The sequence below is a fragment of the Mustelus asterias genome, chromosome 7 (assembly GCF_964213995.1).
Source record: "Mustelus asterias chromosome 7, sMusAst1.hap1.1, whole genome shotgun sequence".
Classification (NCBI taxonomy): domain Eukaryota; kingdom Metazoa; phylum Chordata; class Chondrichthyes; order Carcharhiniformes; family Triakidae; genus Mustelus; species Mustelus asterias.
In genome coordinates, this window is record NC_135807.1 from 83,102,619 (window position 1) to 83,126,907 (window position 24,289).

The 24,289-nt window shown below is 42.9% G+C and overlaps 1 protein-coding gene across 1 annotated transcript in view; it reads left to right on the plus strand.

The window, feature by feature from the left end:
- Window positions 1–57: 57 nt before the first annotated feature.
- Window positions 58–24,289, plus strand: part of LOC144496129 (uncharacterized) — a 287,585-nt gene continuing 263,353 nt past the window's right edge. The window contains exon 1 of the mRNA XM_078217113.1: window positions 58–480. Within this exon, the coding sequence (XP_078073239.1) occupies window positions 202–480 (279 nt within the window). The 5' untranslated portion in view covers window positions 58–201. The remainder of the gene's footprint in view (window positions 481–24,289) is intronic.

A 24,289-nucleotide genomic window follows, 5' to 3' on the forward strand; every position in this document is an offset into this window, starting at 1 on the left:
AATACGGAGGAGGTGGGCGCTCGCGCCGTTCTATGCACCAATCGGAGCAAAGGAGGCGGGAGTTCAGGTCGCACTTTCCGTTAGATTCAAAGTTTGGGGTGAACAGCTGGAACGGTGGCGGCTGGAAGACCCGAGTTATTGTCAGGATGCCTAGCGACAAAGGTCCCGCACCACGGCCTGGTGCATGATAGAACTGAATCCATGGATGTTGGAGAGCAGGACCCGCGGACCCGTTGTCCTGATCGGGAACGAGTAAGATCGCCGGCTGCCACCTCGAGCCGTCGTGCCGCTGGGGAAGACGGTAGTGGCGGCTTGCGGCGGGACTTGGAGCTGCTGGAAGCGGGAGGAAAGGAACCGGCGTTTCCAGCACCAACATTAGTCAGGCAAAACATGAAACGCTTATCGAACGAATTCCAAGGATTGTACGCGGAAAAACTGAGACAGCTAGAAAATAAAGATGAAAGTAAAGGCTCTCTGAAGGTAAGTAGTGTGCAAAAAATAGGAATAAATCTGGAACCAACAAAGCGTATCTTTCTTGATCACATACATTGGAACAGACATACATTTAGAAGAGAAAACATATTCAATAGATTATTTATATGGCACCTTAGTTTTATTACAGAGAAAATTGCAACAAGTGCTATCCATCTACCTTAAAAATACCTCTATTGAATTAACTATTTCTCAGCAATTTGCACCTCACGAAATGAAATACTTATTAAGACTTCATAAATTATTGCGAGATCACAACCTCTTAATGCATTTAGGAACATGTGAAGCCGTAGTTCCTTTTCAAAATCAAAGTTTTCAGAACTATGCCTGGTATATTTGTAAATGATGTGGCGATGCCGGCGTTGGACTGGGGTAAACACAATAAGAAGTCTCACAACACCAGGTTAAAGTCCAACAGGTTTATTTGGTAGCAAAAGCCACTAACTTTCGGAGCGCTGCTCCTTCGTCGGGTAAGTGGGACTTCTGTTCACAAACAGGGCATATAAAGTTACAAACTCAATTTACAAAATAATGGTTGGAATGCGAGTCTTTACAGGTAATCAAGTCTTAAAGGTATAGACAATGTGAGTGGCGAGAGGGTTAAGCACAGGTTAAAGAGATGTGTATTGTCTCCAGCCGGGACAGTTAGTGAGATTTTGCAAGCCCAGGCAAGTCATGGGGGTTACAGATAGTGTGACATGAACCCAAGATCCCAGTTGAGGCCGTCCTCATGTGTGCAGAACTTGGCTTTCAGTCTCTGCTCAGTGACTCTGCATTGTCGTGTGTCGTGAAGGCCGCTTTACCCGACGATCAGAGGCCGAATGCCCGTGACCGCTGAAGTGTCCCCCAACAGGAAGAGAACACTCTTGCCTGGTGATTGTCGAGCGGTGTTCAGTCATCTGTTGTCGTAGTGTCTGCATGGTCTCCCCAATGTACCATGCCTCGGGACATTCTTTCCTGCAGCGTATCAGGTAGACAATGGTGGCCGAGTTGCAAGAGTATGTACCGTGTACCTGGTGGATGGTGTTCTCACGTGAGATGATGGCATCGATGTCGATGATCTGGCATGTCTTGCAGAGGTTGCTGTGGCAGGGTTGTGTGGTGTCTTGGTCACTGTTCTCCTGAAGGCTGGTAGTTTGCTGCGGACAATGGTCTGTTTGAGATTGTGTGGTTGTTTGAAGCAAGAAGTGGTGGTGTGGGGATGGCCTTGGCGAGGTGTTCGTCTTCATCAATGACATGTTGAAGGCTCCGGAGAAGATGTCGTAGCTTCTCCGCTCCAGGGAAGTACTGGACGACGAAGGGTACTCTGCCCGCTGTGTTCCGTGTTTGTCTTCTGAAGATGTCGGTGCGGTTTTTCACTGTGGCGCGTCGGAACTGTCGATCGATGAGTCGAGCGCCATACTCTGCTCTTATGAGGGCATCTTTCAGCGTCTGTGGGTGTCTGTTGTGATCCTCCTCATCTGAGCAGATCCTGTGTATACGGAAGGCCTGTCCGTAGGGGATGGCTTCTTTAACGTGGAAGCTGGAGAAGTGGAGCATCGTGAGGTTATCCGTGGGCTTGCGGTACAGTGAGGTGCTGAGGTGACCGTCCTTGATGGAGCTGTGTGTGTCCAAGAATGCAACCGATTCAGGAGAGTAATCCATGGTGAGTCTGATGGTGGGATGGAACTTGTTGATGTCATCATATAGTTGATTCAGTGATTGTTCATCATGAGTCCAAAGGAAGAAAATGTCATTGATATATCTAGTGTATAGCATTGGTTGAAGGTCCTGTGCGGTTAAGAGGACTTGTTCGAACCTGTGCATGAAGATGTTGGCATATTGATGAGCGAATTTGGTCCCCATGGTTGTTCTGTGTGTCTGGATGAAGATCTGGTTGTTGAAGGTGAAGACATTGTGGTCCAGGATGAAGTGGATGAGTTGTAAAATTGCATCTGGGGATTGGCAGTTGTCAGCGTTGAGTACTGAGGCAGTTGCAGCAGTGCCATTGTCGTGGGGGATGCTGGTGTACAGTGCTGAGATATCCATTGTTACGAGGAGTGCTCCTGGTTCAACTGCTCCATGTGTGCTGAGTTTCTGTAAGAAGTCCGTAGTGTCGCGACAAAAGCTGGGGGTTCTTTGTACAATGGGTTTCAGGATGCCCTCAACGTAGCCGGAGAGGTTCTCGCACAGGGTCTCATTGCCCGATACGATGGGACGGCCGGGTATGTTTGCCTTGTGTATCTTTGGGAGGCAGTAGAGATCTCCCAACGCGGGGACGTGGGATGAGAGCAAGGAGGGTACTCTGAACGTCCGGATCAAAGGTCTTGATCAGTCTGTTGAGTTGACGGGTGTGTTCTTTGGTCGGATCTGCGGGTAACTGTCTATGTTCCTCGTTGTTCAGTTGTCGGTACACTTCTTTGCAGTAATCCGTTCTGTTCAGTATGACAATGGCCCCTCCTTTGTCTGCTGGTTTGATGACAATGTTGCGGTTGGTCTTGAGAGCGTGGATGGCGTTGTGTTGTGCTTGGGTGATGTTCGGGGCTGTCTTGTGAGTGCGGCTGATGAATCTGGTGTTGACGCACCTCCTGACGGCTTGGGCATATATGTCAAGTCGAGGGCAGCGGCCTTCGGAGGAGTCCAATTCGACTCTTTCCTCTTCGGGTGCTGCACTGTGGATCTCTCTGTTGGCTGTTCCGGTTCATTGGCTGTCTCATTGTGTTCACTGTTGGCCTCTTGGGGTTTGTGGAAGAACTCCCGCAGCCTCATTCGCCTGATGAATTCCTCTGTGTCTGCTGCGAGACCGATGGGGTCTGTTTTGGTGGTGCGGCAGAAATTGAGCCCTCGGCTGAGAACTTCGATTTCATCTGGTTGAAGTGTGTAGTCTGACAAGTTGACAATGGACTTCCCTGCGATGGGACTGTTTTCTACTGTGGTACCAGCGGAAGCTTGATTGCTGCTGGTAGTGATTCCTGTTCTTGGTGTGCATGTAGATGGCGTAGTTCCTTTGTCTCGTCTGCTTGGCAGAGTTTCGCAGCTGGTCTGCATCCTGAGCGCAAGTTGAGAATATGGACTCTAACTTGGTTTCCAGGATGTGGTGTTTGCTGTTGCGCTAGTGTATGAGGGGTTGAGGAGTGTGAGAGAGGTGCGACAGCAAAGTCTCTCAGCGTAGTCTGTGTTATAGGTTGACCTGAGTGGGTTCGTGATCTGTAGTTCTTTCGGTATCTTGTCTGCTTTCTTGCATCTTTGTAGAAACTTGATGTCCGTGTCAATATGCACGCGCTGAGCAGAGACTGATAGCCAAGTTCCGCACCCATGGGGATGGCCTCAACCGGGATCTTGGGTTCATGCCACACTCTTTGTAATCCCCATGACTTGCTTGGGCTTGCAAAATCTCACTAACTGTCCCGGCTGGAGACAATACACATCTCTTTAACCTGTGCTGAACCCTCTCTCCACTCACATTGTCTGTACCTTTAAGACTTGATTACCTGTAAAGACTCGCATTCCAACCATTATTTTGTAAATTGAGTTTGAGCCTTTATATGCCCTGTTTGTGAACAGAACTCCCACTTACCTGACGAAGGGGCAGTGCTCCGAAAGCTAGTGGCTTTTGCAACCAAATAAACCTGTTGGACTTCAACCTGGTGTTGTGAGACTTCTTACTATATTTGTAAATAACAGGAAATGCACAAAGGTAAACAGTGAGGAGGTTAGTTCCAGACTTCAAGAGGATGTAAATAAAAACAGATTACTGTCGATGCTGGATTCTGAAACAAAAACAGAAAATGCTGGAAAATCTTAACAGGTCAGAACCGATTTAGTCTGGATGACTCTTCATCAGAATTCAACATCAGGAGGATGTAAAATGGGCAGACGCATGGGAGATTAAATTTAAGAAGTATAAAATCATGCAGCCTATTAGGATGATGATGGTGGCACAGAGGTTAGCACTGCTGTCTCACAGCGCCAGGGACCCGTGTTCAATTTCGGCTACGGGTGATTGTCTTTGTGGAGTTTGCAGGTTCTCTCCGTGTCTGCGTGGGATTCCTCTCGGTGCTCCTGTTCCCTCCCACACTCTAAAGATCATAGAATCCCTACAGTGCAGGAGGATGCCATTCAGCCCATTGAGTCTACATTGACCACAATCCTACCCAGGCCCTATTCCCATAACCCCACATATTTACGCTGCTAATGTGCGGGTTAGGTTGATTGGCCATGCTAAATTGCCCCTTAGTGTCAGGGGATCAGCAGGGTAAATACATGGGGTTATGGAGACAGAGCCTGGGTGGGATTGTTGTTGGTGCAGGCTCCTGCGCTGTAGGGATTCTATGGATGCAATATAAACTAAATGGTGCAACTTTAAATAGGCTGCAGGAACAGACACACATCAAGCAGGTACTTATTCAAATCTTTAAAGGTGGACAAGTTGAGAATACTGTTGAAGAATGTGGGATTGGCAAAAGAAGCAGTGGTGATGTGAAGAAAATGTTTTATATAGATGGTGGTTAAGATGTGGGACGCACTGTCTGAGAATTTGGTGGAGGAAAATTCAGTTGAAGAAAACAAGAGAGAATTGAATGATTAACTGGACAGAATATTTGCCAGGCTATGGAAAAAGGTTGGTGAGTAGGGTAAGGTGAGTTGCTGATGCAGAGAATCGATGGGCCAAATGACCACCTTATTGCAGCCATTCTATAATATGAAATTTGTTTCATTCAATATAGTTATTTTGGGAGCCTGGCATCAGGAATGCGAACAAAGCTGGCTTTGGGTGAATAAAGCCTTGACCATTAGCATGTTGACTGGGGAGAGGATGCTGACATTAGATCACTTGTCCTTCTCGTGAATTTGTAGTAGTTTGTGGAGAAAGTGTTGCTGGTATTTCTCCAATGCCTTGAGGTGCCAGCTGTAGATTGTTCAAGTCTCTGAAGCATATAGGATAAGGTGATCACCACTGCCTGGCAATCCATTACCTTAAATCTAGGTTTGGCTCACTGGCCTCCTGCTGAAACTGACACCTGACGTTGGACACTGATCATCTGGGAACACCTAAAAACAATTGCAACCAAAGTCAGTTCCAAAACAACTTTGCCAAACTAGCTGGCTCAACATAGAATGCTGCTACCACCACCCTCTGAACCTCACCACTCGGACTCTCCTACTCAGTAGCAGAATACTGTGCCCTTGTTTGGTTATGATCATTCACACATACACACAATTGATACCATGATGACAGTAGTATACATATATCTTTATGTTTAAGGAGAGTGCTTAAAAATTCAATTTTATTCTACAGGCAGTCAGTATAGCTGGTAGAAATGCAACTTTTGGGAGAGCAGGGTAATTATTCATTTGCAAGTATTTTAAATAGAGCTAATAATAGACTTTTGTTTACTTAAGTTCCCCTAGGATTTCCAATTAGAGTGAACGACATGGTCGTGTGGTTTATGTGCAGAGTTGAGTCTGTCACAGAGAAAAAAAGCTTTTGCAGAAAGTAGTCAGTTATAGCTAAAACCTGGTTGAAGAGAGAAGGATTTGCTGTTTTGGAACTCTATCTCCTCTAAAAGCTGTTAACAAATGTTAAAGCAAATATGCCTGGATTTGCTAACTATTTATTTAAAAATGGGTTTGATCTATGCATGAAAGGGATTTAGTTGGACCTGGAACAGTCATAAGCTAGAAAGTAAAGTGGTTTCCTTCCATTTTTAAATATTGTCCAACTGTTAATGGTTAAGCTAATTCATTTGTTAGAGTTACATTTAAACTTGTGTTATTAAAGAAAAGATTGTTTCACTTTAAAATATTATTTTGTTAGTGGTATAATTCCTGGAAAGAAATATCCTATCCTCACATTTATGCCAAAAAGGAAAAATTATTGGAGTCTGGCTTTCTAATGTAACTTGGGGTTTTGGTCCGGGACCCTAACAATACCCAGCTAAATGATACCATGCATCAGTACTGGAACACTATTCCCAACACTGCTTCCTGTTCTGGCAAACATCACTCTTCCACATATCTGCCGAGTTATAACAACCCACAAAATGATAGAAAAAGTTCACAATGCCCCCTTCCTGTTGAACTATTCAGCTCACCCAAGGTATGACTCCCATCAAGAAGGCTGATCTGGAGAAACCCTCCCAATGCAAATTCCACCTGGACAAATGAATGTGAATAATTGGGCATGACAAACAAGTACTTCATCTCAAACCCAACCCAACAACTGCCTGGTTTCAATCTTCCAAAGAAAAATTGGTCCACCGTCAACAGGTTCAGAACCTGCCACGATGCCTGCTTGGACAACCACAGATGGGGCATTAGTGCCAGCCCCCATGTGCCTGTGGGGGAAAAAGCAAAGTATGCACCACATTACTAAAGAGTGTCCAACCTACAGACTCAGCAGAGGTCTATCCGCACATAAAACAGCAGGACTGGAAGAAAATGCTTGGCTTAGAGACTTTGCATTCGCTAAATAAAATTCTAGATTTGAAATCTGAGTAATGAATACACTTTTCCTCAGTCTGTTGAAGGCTGAGCAGGCACATTATTAACAGTGGTGAACCTCATTGTGGACGTCTTTCTTTAGGTGAGAGGTGATTCCTGAAACATGAAAAATGGTCCATTTCTTGGACCTCCATCAGTTTTGGGGGGGGGGGGGGGGGGGAGGGGGATGTGCCGCTGGAGTGGATTGGAAGAGGACCTTAGTTTTCACAGTGTTTAAAGTAAGGACTGTTCTCTCGGGGATCAACAATGATGTGGCGCCTCATTCTGTGAATGACCACATATATGAACATCATCTGTGTACTGATGTTTGACTGACCTAGGTTTGGGAGTTATGGGAACAAAGGTTGAATGATTTCCTGTCTGTCCTGTAGGTTATTTCCACAATTATGGGGAGCTTGCTGGTGGTGAGGTGCAGGATTGTGGCAAAGCTAGTTGGAGAAGAGGGTTGTGAGAACAAAGCCTTGTTTAACCCTAGTCTTCACTGAGATAAGGTCTGTAGTGGACCCATTGGTAAACAACATGGCTTGCATGTCATGTAGATGATCCTCACATTTGGTGGAATCAAATAATTTGAGGTCAATAAAGGGCATGTACAGCAATTGGTGCTATTGCCTACATTTTCCTGGATTTCCTCCACAGTAAAGATTTATATCTGAAGTGCACTCAGTATGTGAAACCCATAGTGTGACTTTGGGAGGAGTTCCTCTGCCATGGTGAGGAGGTGACTGACATCAGGGACACTCCCCTGTGATACCACAATTGGACTTATCCCCCTTCTCTATGCTGGCCTCTATTGCATTGTCTTTGAGATTTCCTGGCATGTGTTTTTCTTCCTGGATAAGGGATGTGAGATTGCACAAGCATGTAGTGTGTACATCTGATGTGTTCTCAGATTTTCACAAGGATTTGTCTGCTCCTGAGGCCTTGTTGCTTTTCAACTGATAAATGGCTTTTCTCCCTTTGGTTCAGGCTGGGGTAGTGTTGAACCTTAGCTGAGTTCTGTACTGAGGGATGGAGTAGAGGACACTCTGGTCAAAGACAGTGTCATTGAGGAGTTCTTTGAAATGTTCCCACCAGCGGGTGCCCATTGCCTCTTTATCCTTAATAAGCTCTCCTCTGTGCTAGCCCTCATTTGAGTTGGCCTAGCAGTAAGGCGTTATTCACCCAAAATCAGCTTTGCTGGACAGTCTTGATAGTGCTAACCAGACAACACTAATATTGTGGTTGTCTGCAAGTTGTTGGATTTCTTGTGCTCTTTGCACCCACTGTTTATTTCTTGTCTCTGGATTTTTGATGTACAGCTGCCTCAGATGCCTGTAGATCTCCTGTTTTTTTTGATGATGTTTCCAGTCTATGAATGCTTTGCACTTGATTGGTTCCTGTATCTCTTGGTTATTCTTGTCCAACCAGTTTCTGTTTCCCAGTAGAGAAGTCAAGAATGTCTTTCTTATGGTGAAATTTGAAGTGGACCAATTACTGTGGACACATTACAATTCTTGTTTGAGAAGAGCTGCCTTTGCAAGATCCATGAGACCCTCAATATTAATTTTCTTCGGGCAATGTTTCTGTTGCCATCACTATTTAGGGGCCAAGTTGATGAAAATGATGGGTCAAATTAGGCAATAATTGTCTAGATGTCTTCGACACCGGCCATTGCATGGATGTCGTGGGCATCCTTGTGATCTTTTGCTTGGATGATGATAATCAGGTGCCAGTGCTTGGATCAAACTACAAGGTTTTATGCTCATCTCTAAAATGGTGTTGGTTATGACAAGGTCATTTTCTAAACATTTCGTCAGGAGAAGAATGTCTTTGGAGTTACTTTTCCCTATTCCTTCCTTGCCAATCACACACTTCCAGAGGTTCATGTCCTACCATTGAAGTTGCCAAGGAGAATCGGTTTGTCCCTCACTGGGACTCGGGTTAGGAATTATTGTAGATAGGTAAAATTACTCTTTGGCCTTGCCTAATACGAGAGTATATGCACTCATGACAGTGGCATACTGATTCCTTATTAGGGTGAGCCAAAGAGTCAGGAGGTGCTTGTGTATCCAACAGGGGGAGTCACCTGAGACATGAGGCTTATTCTTGATGGTGAAGAGAGTCATGTGAAGTTGCTGTTCCTTTTAGATTGCCCTTCCAGAAAAAAATAATTGCCATGGCTCACACTTTTCGATAGAGGAGAGATGTTTTTAATAATAGCTGTTTGGCTTAATTAGCAAGTTGGTGAGCTAATATTTGCCTTGGAGCTGAAGAAAGGATCAGAGATTCTTCCCCCTCTTTGGAGGAAAAAAAATCAGCCTGTTGCAATGAGGGAGACTAATAAGGTCTCTCCTTCCGTCCAGCTGATGGAACATCTAGATACCTTTGATTTATGCATGAACATGAATGTGATCATTTATTGCCGGTTGTTGTGATCTCCGTAGAAATCTTTTTAAAAGATTTTAACTTTTAAAAAGAGGTTCAAACTTCCAGTTGGTAATTGAAAGAACAATAGGACAAGATTTCATGTTTTAAAACTTGGTAAGCACTTTCCATTTGTCGGCATCTTATCCTTTGAACTACAGAGAGGATCATTCCCCTTTTATACAGATCACACATCACATTCTCCATGGAATTGCAGACTTTAGAGAAAACAGTCCTCCGTTGCTCGCAGCTTCCCCATGGGTTCCTGTATCCCCTTTTAGCTGAGTAGTGTAATGTTTGTGTACCTTTAAGAGATTTGTTTTTCTAGATCATGTTTTCTGCAGTTGTAAGCAAGCCTTTTTGGCTTCAGTTGTTTTCTCATTGTGGCATTGGTTTGTCTGGAGGAGTCTTTTAATTACTGCTGAAAGGGGGGGGGGGGTTGTTTATTTTTACTAGGATGTTTATGATTGTATTGTTAGGAAAAAAACTGGTTGGCAGGTCAGGTGACAGAAGCTTTTTCGTTTTCCATTTGAACTGCTGTTTGGTTGGGTTTTAGAAGGGGCGTTAAGCTGGAAAGAAGTGTATATCTCTCTCTCTCTCTCCCTGGTTTTGAAAATTCTGCTGGCCATCTGAAAGCAAGGTCTTACCTTTCTGAAGGGGGGAATCTGCTATTGGTGGCTTTCTTAGAGTCCCTGGTGTTTTGGGAAGCTGTTCTGAGTCTATCCAGAGAATTGCAGAATGCATCCACAGGACTCAATTCCAGTATCACATGAGCATTAGTCTATGCTGCATTAAACCTGTTTATAGGATTGGTTTGATTGGGACAGCTCCTATATTTTCTTAAGCGTAATAAATTATTGTGGTTGTTTTGGTGTCTGTAATTGATAAAAGCTCTTGCTAATTTTCTTACTATACATGTTAACTATATCTTAAATAAACTTTGTTTGATAAAAGTTCCCTCGTGTATTAGTTGAATCATACCTGAAGTGAAACATATCATGCTTACCCTAGCCAAAGTCTGGATGCAAAACTTATCCAGGTGGACTCTTTTGAGTTTCTGACCTGAACCATAACAGTAGTAACTTCAAATGACTGTCTCCAGTTGCTTTCCCCAGTTTTAGGAGTTTCTTAAATCGACCACCAGCAGTAAAGCCTGTTTCTTCTTCTCCCAGGACATGCCAGGACAGAATGCTTGAGCTGCATAACGTGCCAGCTTCCAGCTGTGATAACTCACAAAGCCAAACAACCTTTCTCTTCACTGCCCATGCAGAACTGTTGTCTGTGATATTCGTTAGGGTACAAAGATTTTGGCCAAGGCCTCAGCAATTTCTTCCCTCACCTCTCTCAGTATGCTGGGATAGACCCTATCTGGCCCTGGGGACTTGTCCACCTTTAATGTTTTTCAAGACCTTCAATACCCCCTCCTTTTTTGTCTCAACATGTCCTCGAATGTCAACATCCTCCTTTCAACACTCACCATCCACCACATGCTTCTCCTTTGTGCATACTGATGCAAAGTACTCGTTAAGGACCTCACCTGGCCCCACACACACATTCCCTCCACTGTCCTTGAATGGGCCTACCCTTTCCTTAGCTACCCTCTTCCTCCTTATATACGCATAAAAAGCCTTGGGATTTTCCTTAATCCTGCTTGCCAAGGACATTTCATGGCCCCTTTTTGCCCTCCTAAATCCTTGTTAAAGCATGCTCCTGCTATCTTTGTATTCTCTTTCGTCACGGGTGAGGTACCAGAGGATTGGAGAGTAGACAACATTGTTCCTCTGTTTAAGAAGGGCAGAAGAGACAATTGGGGAAAATACAGGCCTGTGAGCCTTCCATTAATGGTGGGGAAATTATTGGAGACGATTCTTAGGGACAGGATGAGAATAGGCTTATTAGCGATAGGCAGCATGGTTTTGTGAAGGGGAGGTCATGTCTCACAAACTTGATTGAGTTCTTTGAGGAAGTGATAAGAAAAATTGACCAGGGCAGGGCAGTGGATGGTATATACATGGACTTTAGTAAAGCCTTCGATAAGGTTCCTCATGGCAGGCTGATACAAAAGGTGAAGTCAAATGGGATCTGAGGTGAGCTGGTAAGGTGGATATAAAACTGGCTTGGGCAAAGAAGGCAGAGAGTAGCTTTTCTAACTGGAAGTCTGAGACAAGAAGTGTTCCACAAGGATCAGTACTGGGGCCTCTATTGTTTATAATATATATAAATGATTTGGAGGAAAATGTAGGTAGTGTGATCAGTAAATTTGCAGATGATACAAAAATTGGGGGTGTAGTGGATAGTGAGGAGGATTGTTGCAGGATATAAATCAGTTGGAGATCTGGACTGAAAGATGGCAGATGGAATTTAATCCGGACAAATGTGAGGTGATGCGATTTGGAAGGTCTACTGCAGAAAGGAAGTATACAGTAAATAGTAGCGTCCTTAGAAATATTAGCATACAGAGGGATCTAGGTGCGCTGATCCACAGTTCCCTGAAGGTGGAAACTCAGGTGGACAAGGTGGTCAAGAAGGTGTATGGTATGCTGCTGGAGGAGGTGGTGGAAGCAGATTCTATAGCAACGTTCAAGAGGCATCGGGATAGATGCATGAATAGGCAGGAAATAGAGGGATATGGACCACGTAGAGGCAAGAAAATATTAGATTAGAGGCATCTGTGTCAGCACAGACTTGGTGGGCCGAAGGGCCTGTTCCTGTGCTGCACTATTCTGTGTTCTTTGATTTGTACAGAAGCTTGTAACCTGATCTCAAGAATGGCTTCCACTGCTCTCTTGTCTATGGCAACATGTAACACAACCCTGTATCCAAGTAGAACTGCTGATTAGCTATTCTTTACCCCGACTTAGCTATTCTTTACCCCGACTTAGAATTAAATGGACAAGTTACAGCACAACTAAAGTTTATAACTGGTTATCTACAACACCTTTCTGACACCCAGTCTGCTGATTGTAAATTCGGGGACGGCAGCATTGTCTCCAAGCATAAATACCTTGCACCTTCTGCTTAGTAAAACAATCTAAGTTTACCTTTGATCTCTCAGTTAAACTACCCAAGCTTACTGTCAGGCAGACTGCAGAACAGGTCACATGACCCCATCATTTAAAGCTACAGTCCCAAGATATAACCATCTTTAGTTTCAGTTGTAACACAGCTTGAAGATTACTAAACTGCACAGTGAACTTGGCCTATTCACATTCTTTGTTATTTCTGATGTGTGGATCACTACTTGAGAAAACAGGAGACTACAAACTAGTTAGCATGGCACAAGTTTGCTAGGTGTTGGAATCTATTATCAAAAAGTCCAACTGAGAAAATCCAGGTATGATCATACAAAGGCAACATGATTTTACGAAAGGGAAATTGTGTTTAACAAATTCAGAGTTTTCGGAAGAAATAATATACTTGGATCCTTGAAAGGCATTTGATAATGTGCCATACAAAAGATAAATAGACAAGATGAGGGCTCATGAAGTTGGGGGTAATGTATGATGGATAGAAGATTGGTTAGCAAAGAGTAGAGATTCAAGTTGGCAGGTTGTAACTGATAAACTGTTGCAAGGATCCGCACTGTGGCCTAATATATTTACAATCTATATTAATAACTTCAGTGATGAGACAGAGTGTAATGTATCTATGTTTGCTGTTGATACAAAGCTAGGTGACAATGAAAACTGCAAATAAAACATAGAGGCTGCAAATAGATGTGGACAGGTTAAGTAAGTAGGCACCAAGGTGACAGCTGGAGTATAATCTGTGGAAGTGTGAGGTTATTCACTTTATTCTTAAGAATAGAAAAGTGAAATTTTTAAAAAGGCATACAAGTCGTTAATGTTGATGTTCAGAGGGACTTGGGTCTACTTCTACTGAGGGAACACGGCAACCTAGTGTGCTGGTACCTCCAGCAATTAGGTAGGCAAATTACATGTTTTTTATTTGATTTATTGTCACATGTATTAGTATACAGTGAAAAGTATTGATTCTTGTGCATTATACAGACAAAGCATACCATTCATAGGGAAGGAAAGGAGAGGGTGCAGAATGTAGTGTTACTGTCATAGCTAAGGTGTAGAGAAAGATCAACTTGTATAAGGTAGGTTCATTCAAAAGTCTGATGGCTTCTGGGTCCTAAGGATCACCAAACCTGTAAGAAATTGAATTAAAGTATTCTTAGAGAGTTTATAAGAGTTAGAGTAGAGTTTTAAAAGCATAGAATTAGAGGATATGCTGGGCACAGCTTGTAAGAAGTCACCACGCTCTGGCACCATCTTAAACGTGTGCCTTTATTGCAAATGGTTTGGAGTAGAAGAAGTAGCAAGTCTTCCTCCAGTTGTACAGGATTTTGGTGAGACTATACCTAGAGTACTTGCATCTGAGGCAGTTCACCATATTTGTTCTTGGGATGAAAGGTTTGTTCGATGATGAGCGACCAGCTATATTGGGTCTATATTCTCTGTAGTGTAGAAGAATGAGAGGTGATCTTATCAAAATGTATAAGATTCTAAAGGGACTTGACAGGGCAGACATTGAGAGGTTATGTCCCTGGTTAAGCAATCTAGAACACAGGAGGAAAGGCTCAGAATAAGAGGCTGATCATTTAGGACTGAGATGAAGTGAAATGTATTAATTTAAAGGGTTGTGAATTTTTGGAATTCTTTGCTCTAGAGGGTTGTAGATGCTCCATCATTGTCCATCTCAGCCTTAAATATATTCAGAGTTTTGGCTTCTTGTGGGAATCCAGGGATATGGAGAATGGAGAGGAAAATGGCGTTGAAACTGAAGATCAGCCATTCTCTGCAGAATGCTCAGCCTCTGGCCTGTTCTTGCAGCCATGCATTTATGTAGCTCTTCCAGTTCAGTTCTGGTCAATGGCAAACACCTAGGATGGTGGAGAATTTGGTGAAGGCAACATTGAATGTCATGGGGGAATGCTTGGGCTCTGTTTTTGGCAATAGTATGAATGTTGTCACTTAATTAACTTGAGCCTGGATGTTGTTCAGGTCTTGCTGCACGTGAATGGAACTGAACTCTGCAATCATCAATGAACAGCCTTATGATGGAGGGAAGGTACTTAATGAAGCAGTCGAAGATAGTTGGACCTATAATGCGGCTTGAATAACTGTGACAGCAGTATACTTGGAGCTTTGATTGACCTCCAACAACCCCAACCATTTGTGCTCTGTACTTAATACACATCTTCCCCCTAATCACCATTGGCCAGATTTACAAAGGTTCCTCGGTGCCACGTTGGTTGAATGCTGCCTTCTCACCAAGGACAGTCACTCTCAGCTCACCTCTGATCTTTTGTCATGTTTGGATCAAGACTGTAATGTCTTGGAGATGCGCAGTCCTGACTGTATCCAAACCGAACTTTAGTAAGCAGATTATTGGTTACAAGTGTTCTCCAAGGCGGCCTTCACGACACACGACAATGCAGAGTCGCTGAGCAGAGACTGATAGCCAAGTTCCGCACACACGAGGACGGCCTCAACGGGATCTTGGGTTCATGTCACACTATCTGTAACCCCCATGACTTCCCTGGGCTTACAAAATCTCACTAACTGTCCCGGCTGGAGACAATACACATTTCTTTAACCTGTGCTTAACCCTCTCTCCACTCACATTGTCTGTCCCTTTAAGACTTGATTACCTGTAAAGACTGACATTCCAACCATTATTTTGTAAATTGAGTTTGTGTCTATATATGCCCTGTTTGTGAACAGAACTCCCACTCACCTGATGAAGGGGCAGCGCTCCGAAAGCTAGTGGCTTGTGCTACCAAATAAACCTGTTGGACTTTAACCTGGTGTTGCGAGACTTCTTACAGATATTTATTGCCATGGCTAAAAGGGCCCAAAACCAAGATATTGAAACTCTACCCTACCTGTTGGATTTCTGTGTGCCCATTATCTAAGTCTGGAAATCTTGAGTGCAGGATAGCAGAATTTGGATTTGGCTTTCATAAAGTGTGCATGAGGACACTGACAGTTTAACCAGTTAAAACTCTGCAGCTTACTGATGCTGTTGGCGTTTGTTTAGCTAGGGGCCACCCCATCAGTTGTCTTACAAGTGGAAAGTATCAGAACTCCTCGTGACAGATCTAAGTTGGCAAGACAGTTTAGGTCTGAAATCATGTGCAGGCTAGACCAAGTAAGGGTGACCGTTCTTCTCCCTGGAGAACATTTAGTGTAGTAAGAAATTTAACAACACCAGGTTAAAGTCCAACAGGTTTATTTGGTAGCAAAAGCCACACAAGTTTTCGGAGCTCCAAGCCCCTTCTTCAGGTGAGTGGGAATTCTGTTCACAAACAGGGCATATAAAGACACAGACTCAATTTACATGAATAATGGTTGGAATGCGAATACTTACAGCTAATCAAGTCTTTAAGAAACAAAACAACGTGAGTGGAGAGAGCATCAAGACAGGCTAAAAAGATGTGTATTGTCTCCAGACAAGACAGCCAGTGAAACTCTGCAGGTCCAGGCAACTGTGGGGGTTACAGATAGTGTGACATGAACCCAATATTCCGGTTGAGGCCGTCCTCGTGTGTGCGGAACTTGGCTATTAGTTTCTGCTCAGCGACTCTGCGCCGTCGTGTGTCGCGAAGGCCGCCTTGGAGAACGCTTACCCGAATATCAGAGATATATGCCCGTGACCGCTGAAGTGCTCCCCAACAGGAAGAGAACAGTCTTGCCTGGTGATTGTCGAACGGTGTTCATTCATCCGTTGTCACAGCGTCTGCATCGTTGCGACAACGGATGAATGAACACCGCTCGACAATCACCAGGCTAGACTGTTCTCTTCCTGTTGGGGAGCACTTCAGCGGTCATGGGCATTTGGCCTCTGATATTCGGGTAAGCGTTCTCCAAGGCGGCCTTCGCGACACACGACGGCGCAGAGTCGCTGAGCAGAAACTGATAGCCAAGTTCCGCACACATGAGGACTGCCTCAACCGGGATATTGGATTCATGTCACACTATCTGTAACCCCCACAGTTGTCTGGACCTGCAGAGTTTCACTGGCTGTCTTGTCTGGAGATAATACACATCTTTTTAGCCTGTCTTGATGCTCTCTCCACTCACGTTGTTTTATTTCTTAAAGACTTGATTAGCTGTAAGTATTCGCATTCCAACCATTATTCATGTAAATTGAGTCTCTGTCTTTATATGCCCTGTTTGTGAACAGCATTCCTACTCACCTGAAGAAGGGGCTTAGAGCTCCGAAAGCTTGTGTAGCTTTTGCTACCAAATAAACCTGTTGGACTTTAACCTGGTGTTGTTAAACTTCTTACTGTGTTTACCCCAGTCCAACGCCGGCATGTCCACATCATGAACATTTAGTGTCCAGTTTATTTATTGTTGTTCGCTGACACATGATTTATTAAATTCAATTTTGCATCATTCTGCGCTGGGATTTGAACTCTTGGGTTTCTAATCTAGTAGCGTAGTCATTACCATACCTAATTGGAAAGCAGAGACAAAGAATGCCGCATGGTGAGCAACACAACTAAATGTGAAGTGTGAATGCCACAATCTTGCTTATCACAACGTGGCTACATATTGCACAGTGGTTTAAAGTATAACATTTCAACAGCTGCTGCTTGCCTCTCTACAGCCCGGACATGATAGGTACTGAGACATAGATATTAAAAGCAAATTACTGCGGATGCTGGAATCTGAAACAAAAACTGAAAAATCTCAGCAGGTCTGACAGCATCTGTGGAGAGAGAACAGAGCTAACATTTCGAGTCTGGATGACTCTTTATCATTGACACCTGCTGAGACATAGATGTTGGACTGTTTGAGGATTACAATTCTTTTTGAAGTTTAGTTTGTAATTCAAGCTTGAGACTTGACACTGAGATGCTTATTGATGTAAAATTGACATATTCGTGTTTAAATGATCCTGCATTACAATCTGGGACAACAATAGTTCCTAACTTGGATAATTTCTCTTACGCACTCCTGGGGATGAATTGGTCAGAATTTCTTGGAATTTCCTCATTTAAATTCTAAGGTCCAAGGTGTGTGTAATCACTGAGACGCTTACCCATTAAGATAATTATACCAGAAAAGTTAAAAACAAGTCCATATAAGGCAAAACTAATGAGCAGACATCTACAGTTGTACTCATGAGATGAAAACTCTTCTTTGAACTTATGAGCACAAATTATCTTATTATACAACACATTCTTTCTGCAGCTGGTTAATGCTCAGTCTGGGGAAATCATGTGACTCCAGGTCTGACTTTAATCCTGCAATCCTTCCTTTTTGGTGTACGTTAGTTCTACACTATAATTGGTATGTTAATCCTTTATTTCAATAGATTAATTTTATATTTCAGTAATACAAGATGCGTTCTTATACCTAGCCTTCATGTAGCACTTTGAGAACTTCGTATCTTGAGTTTCTTTCCTTGACAGCTATGTGACAGGTATCTGCAGTGTATTGATAATTGCATTTTAAAAAAATTAGTGTCATAAGTGTCACCTTATCACTGCAATGAAATTACTGTGAAAATCTCCAAGTCACCCCACTCGGGTGCCTGTTTGGGTACACTAAGGGAGAATTTAGCATGGCCAATGCACCTAATCAGCACATCTTTCGGACTGTGGGAGGAAACCGGAGCACCTTGGGGAAACCCACAGACATTGGGAGAACGTGCAGACTCTGCACAGACAGTGACCCAAGCCAGGAATCGAACCCAGATCCCTGCACTGAGGTAGCAGTACTAACCACAATGGCTCTATTTGAGGCCACCATATATACATTTTGATTTGATTTATTATTGTCACATGTATTAGTATACAGAAAAAATATTGTTTCTTGCATGCTATACAGACAAAGCATACTGTTCATAGAGAAGGAAAGGAGAGGGTGCAGAATGTATTTTCCAGTCATAACTGGGGGGTGGAGAAAGATCAACTTAATATAAGATAGGTTCCATTCAAAAGTCTGATGGCAGCAGGAAAGAAGCTGTTCTTGAATTGGTTGGTACATGGCCTCATGTATCTTTTTCCTGATGGACGAAGGTGGAAGAGAGTCTGTCCAGGGTGCGTGGAGTCTTTGATTATGCTGGCTGCTATTCCAAGGCAACGGGAAGTGTAGCCAGAGTCAATGGATGGGAGATTGGTTTGCGTGATGAACTGGTCTTCGTTCACGATCCTTTGTAGTTTCTTGAGTTCTTGGACAGAGCAGGAGCCATAACAAGCTGTTTTCCATCCAGAAAGGATGCTTTCTATGGTGCATCTGCAAAAGTTAGTGAGAGTCGTAGTGGACATGCCAAATTTCCTTAGCCTCCTGAGAAAGTAGAGGCATTGGTGGGCTTTTTTTAACGATAATATTGTCATAGAAGGACCAGGACAGATTATTGGTGATCTGGACACCTAGAAACTTCCACTTATCCCCATTGATGTAGACAGGGGCATGTCTCCACTATGCTTCCTGAAGTCAATTACTATTTCCTTCATTTTACTGACTTTGAGTGAGAGATTATTGTCGTTGCACCAATTCACCACTTTCTCTATCTCTTTCCTGTACTCCAGCTCATCATGGTTTGAGACCTGACCCACTATGGTGGTGTCATCAGCAAACCTGTACCAGCAGAGGAAGTCTGCTAGGTAGAGATAATAAAAGATCCATGTTTACAGCTCTGCTCTGTTTCGGACACAGCAACAAGTCCTGTGTGATGGTGATCATTGGCTGCTTGAAAGTAGATGTTCTCTTAGATAAAAGAGTATCTGTCAATGACATGGGAGATGAAACATTCAACAAACTTCAGGATTGTCCCATTCTCTGCAAATGAGAGAATACAAAAATGTTCTATAATCGTGACAAAGCACTGAGAGTTCCTGGCATCTTTGAAACCACCATTTTCATTCTAATACAGCAGAATGAATGATGTATTCTATATTACATCTGGACAATTTGACATAGTTATCAGTTTCCACATAGCAACAGATCCGCACATGATTGCAGTTACAGACTTGATTTCTACACATTCTAGCAACACCCCTGAATTGCATGCAGGTTATTTCACTGACACCTGAAAAACTAAGAGGTGTTAAATGCAAGCTGCATGTAGACCCCTATGCATCAATGGTGATGAATATACCATTTCATGCAAGGAAGCAGTCAGAGAAGGAACTGTAGCACCTGGTTATTATTGAGAGATGGGCCTACACTTTGGGTCTCACACAGACAAGCAATCAAGAAACCCAAGAATGAGACTAGATTAGAAACTGCGTAAATTGACAGTGACAATTTTTTAAAAAGATTGTTCATGGGATGTGGGCCTCACTAGCTGGGCCTGTAATTATTGCCTATCCCTAACCAAGTGTCTATTCAGAGGGCTGTGGATCTGGAGTCACATGAAGGCCAGAGCAGGTAAGGATGCCAGATTTCCTTCTCTAAAGGACATTACTGAACCAAATGGGTTTTTATAACAATGGTTTCATGGTTATCATCATTAGATTAATTCCAGATTTTTATTGAGTTCAAATTTCAACATTTGCCATGGTGGGATTTGAACCCAGGTCCCCCATATCATTACCCTGGGTCTCTGGATTGTTAGCTCAGTGACAATACCACTATGCCATTGCTTCCACACAATCCATAGCAAAAGCGTATGGTGCTAAACACTTAGCCTGCATTGAGGTCAAGTTTGGCGATCATTTAATCATGCTTACAGGAAAATTGGCACTCACCTGATGAAGGAGCGGTGCTCTGAAAGCTCGTGCTACCAAATAAACCTGTTACACTTTAACCTGGTGTTGTGAGACTACTTACTGTGCCTACCCCAGTCCAACGCTGGCAACTCCGCATCATGGCTACCACCGACACCACAAACTGCAGGCTCAAAGTGGAGAGGATCTCCAAGCAGATCATGCATATCGACACAGACATTAAGTTTCTACAAAGATGCACGAAAGCAGACAAGATACCGAAAGGACTACAGATCACAAACCCACTCAGGTCAACCTGTAACACAGACTACACAGAGACTTTGCCGTCTCTTGCACTCCTCAACCACCTCATACACCAGCTCTACAGCAGACGCCGCAACCTGGAAACCAAGATAGAGTCCATATTCTCAACTTGTGCTCAGGACGCAAACCAGCTGCGAAACACTGCCAAGCAGATGAGACAACGGAACTATGCCATCTGCATGCACACCAAGAACAGGAAAAAGGCACCCACCTGATGAAGGAGCGGCGCTCCGAAAGCTTGTGCTATCAAATAAACCTGTTAGATTTTAACCTGGTGTGAGACTACTTACCGAGGAAAATTGAGGTTCTTAGAGTACTCTCCACTCGCTTTTGTCTTTTTTGATACAAGAAGGTGAACTTTGTAGTTCAGCAGATGAAGTATTTCAGCACTTGATTTAGTCTGTACATCAAGAACTTGAGGGCATGCTGAATGTCATTGATGACATTCTCATCTATGGTTACACTGAAAGCAAACTGAAGACATACATTCTCCAAGATGTTGCATGCAACTGGATCTTAAACAAAGACAAGCTTTTGCTCAATGAAAGCAAAATTTAATCTGTTGGTCATGTGTTTAACAGTAAAAGAGTTTCACCTGATCCATGGAAAGTTGAAGCCATTGCAAGTTCTGTGGGGGAAGTGTGAAGTCTGCAAGGACTCATCATGTACTGGAGTCACTTCATTCCTGACCTCGGCACGTTATTTGTTCAATCCCAACCCGCCTGTTTCCACCCTCAACATGTTCTGCTAAAAGAGACCACTAAGTGACAATGGACTACATCACACAAACAGGGTGTAGATTGAACAATAGTTGTCAGCAGTTTGCCCAAATCCAAATTTTAGCCTTCAGAAAGCCACTTAATTAGTTGTGACCTGTAAAGTGCAGTTTTCATGCAAGAAGAGGAGGCAGGCAACCCTTCAATCATTGCAATGGCAAGCAGATTGCTAACGCTTGTAGTGCAGCATTATTCAGAGAGAAGTGTTCTCAATCACATAGGGTATCTTCACTTTCATCTTTCCTTGTATGGAAGCAAGTTTGAAGTGGATAATAGACCACTAATACATTGTTAAACAATTCACGTAGCAAACCACCCAATAGAGTGTGGATACTCAATCTGCAACAGTATGAGTTCCATATTTATATCAGCCATACAACCTCAATCTGGTGGATTATCCTTTGCAACATCCGTTGCCAACAGTCAGTGCTGCTAGCTGTGAGGAAAAGGTTGCGGAACGACATCTTAACTGCATTAGCCTAAATGCAGTTCCAAAGTCGCTAAAACAGTCAGACATCAAAGTGGCAATGACACAAGGCATTAGAGCTATGGATAACCATTATGGAATCATGAAAATGGAATGACATGATCAGGAAGTATTACAAACAAATTCACTCGCACAATGCAATGTTTCAAATGAGCCCACTTGAGCTCAGCTCAATCATGCCTGCTGTAATGTTACGCAGCAACTGTATTATCATTCTACAATCACTGAGAGAATATTTCATAGATATAGCACTTGAAAGCCACTAGGAAACTGTCAAAACTAAGCAATTCCTTAGAAAATATATGGTTCCAAGAATTGACTTCATAGTAGAACGCAAAATCAATCAGTGTTTGTCAATATCAAATCTTCGTGATCCCCTCAAAGTGTCTGAACAATCTCCAGGGCCAAGCAGGTTCAAGGTGGTGAGTCAGCAGTTGGAAGGTCAGGAAGAGGTTGGGGGTGGGGGATGTGGTGGAAGGTCAGTGAAAGTCAGCAGGGGTCAGTTGTATAGTTACCCAGGAGTTTGTTTTTTATTCTTTATCTAATACTTCCTGAATAATTACCCAGGTGACTGAATTCGAATCCTCTGAAATCTCTGGCTCTACCTCAGAGCTTAGGAATCACCTATTGGAAGTTCAAACTTCCTGAGCAATTCCTGTAAGTCCTGGCGTTGGGACTTCCTAAGGGTCCCACAACATATTTTCAGAATTTGGAAGATCTGGTCTGGTGTTCTTGGTGAACTTGAACATTTCACGTTATGCTCAAGTTTGTTTACACCTTTGAAAACAAACCATTGAAATATGCTCTGCCTCTTATCAACTGAGAAGCAGAGGGGTATAGTGTATTGAAAATTGCATTGTGCATTTTGTCTACTTGAGGCTACCATACGCAAATGTACCAACAGAGAGAGTCCACTTGGAAGAGGTAATAAAGAATCCATATTTAACAGCTCATGCTGTTCTAATTTTAAATGTAGCTAGCTGAACATTTGATTGTTTGTAGCCCAAGGACTTCACAGTATCTGCTTTCAATATGGTGGAAGAAGCTATTTGGAAGATCTTTAGTCCTACTAGCCTCCTTGATATTTAAGATGTCCAAGTCCAAGTTGAAGAACATCCAAGATGGTGCCAGATCAAGGTGACTTCTTGCAAGCTGTGCCCAGCATACCTTCTAATTCTATCTTTTACTCTCATTCTACCCTTGTAAAACTTCATTCTAACTCTTTTGAACTCTCTAACAATGCTATGACTGTAACACTACATTCTGCACTCTCTCATTTCCTTCTCTGTGAACAGTATGTTTTGTCTGTATAGCGCATAAGAAACAATACTTTTCACTATGTTAATACATGTGACAATAATAAATCAAATCAAAAGCCAATGCTATGCTCCAAACTTAATCATTAACAATTTTCTAACATTGTCTTTGTTAAAGGAGTGTGTATGCTCGTAGACAGACTCTCTTCAATTATATTTACTGAAGGCTGATATAGACTCGAGTCTTCCTTCCAGTATACACTTATCTACTTGCCACATATCCACCTTGTTACTTGGTCCTGGTTCTCATGTTTTCTGGAAGAAACCCTTGTTTGGATAGATAGCTCTGTAGACCACCCTGCATTATTCCCTCCACCATAATATCGAGGAAGCCATAAAATAGTCTGGCCAACAGTAGGAATCCTTGGCTTATTGCTATTTTGGGAGAGAATGGTTCAAGAATCCTCTCATCTGCCCTGGCATTGATCTTGGAGCTTGAGTACACATTGTAGAAAGACTAGAAGATTTGACCTTGCAGTTCCATAACTACTACTACTTTGAGGACCACGAGCTAATAGATTGAAAACCTTAACTATCAATGAATGCAATTCAGTGGAGCTCCTGCTCCTTCTACAGTCTTATGTAAAATGACAACCTGTTCTTGTTATGACAATCCAAAGTAACAGTTTAACAACTCATTGATGTAAGTGAAATTCTTGGGATTTTTTCCGACTCGACTCACAAGGATCTGTTCTTTTGGAACATAAAGGTACTGTGTCTCAAATAAACTTCTATTGATCAGCTTTAGAAGAATAGTTTCACAGTGAGTCAGTAATTCCTGGCGTGGTTTTCCAAAAGCATTGTACTTTCTCTCTTTATGCTCTTGCTTAGAGCAGCTTTTAGGAATTTGGATACCATGTCAACAATGGTCGGAACAATTTTAATTAAGTAAAATTTTCACATAACTAGATAATTGGCTTAAGTCTGATTATTTGTCTATAGTGTACTAGTGTTACTCTGCTTAATAAACTGACAACTGTCACATATGGAAAGGTGGAATTTAGCTGCATTTGTGTTGAGGATTTTCTTTTACAAAGCATTTCCTTTTCTCTCTTTTCATATCTTGAAGAGACTAAAGAATCAGATTAGACAAAAAACTTACTTGTGGGCTTGTATGGATGCTATTTTAAAACTGTCTGCGGAGGAGTATACAAGAGACTCAGAGTGACTATCCCTTTACTTTTCCCTTCAGTGAAAAAGATATCTGACCGTGTATTGGCATCTTTCCATATTGGTTAGCTTCCTGTCCTTGCAGGTGCAAATTCAAGTTGGATTCCCCGTGTCATTGTATGCTGGAGCTTTATTGTACTACAACATTGTATCACCCAGT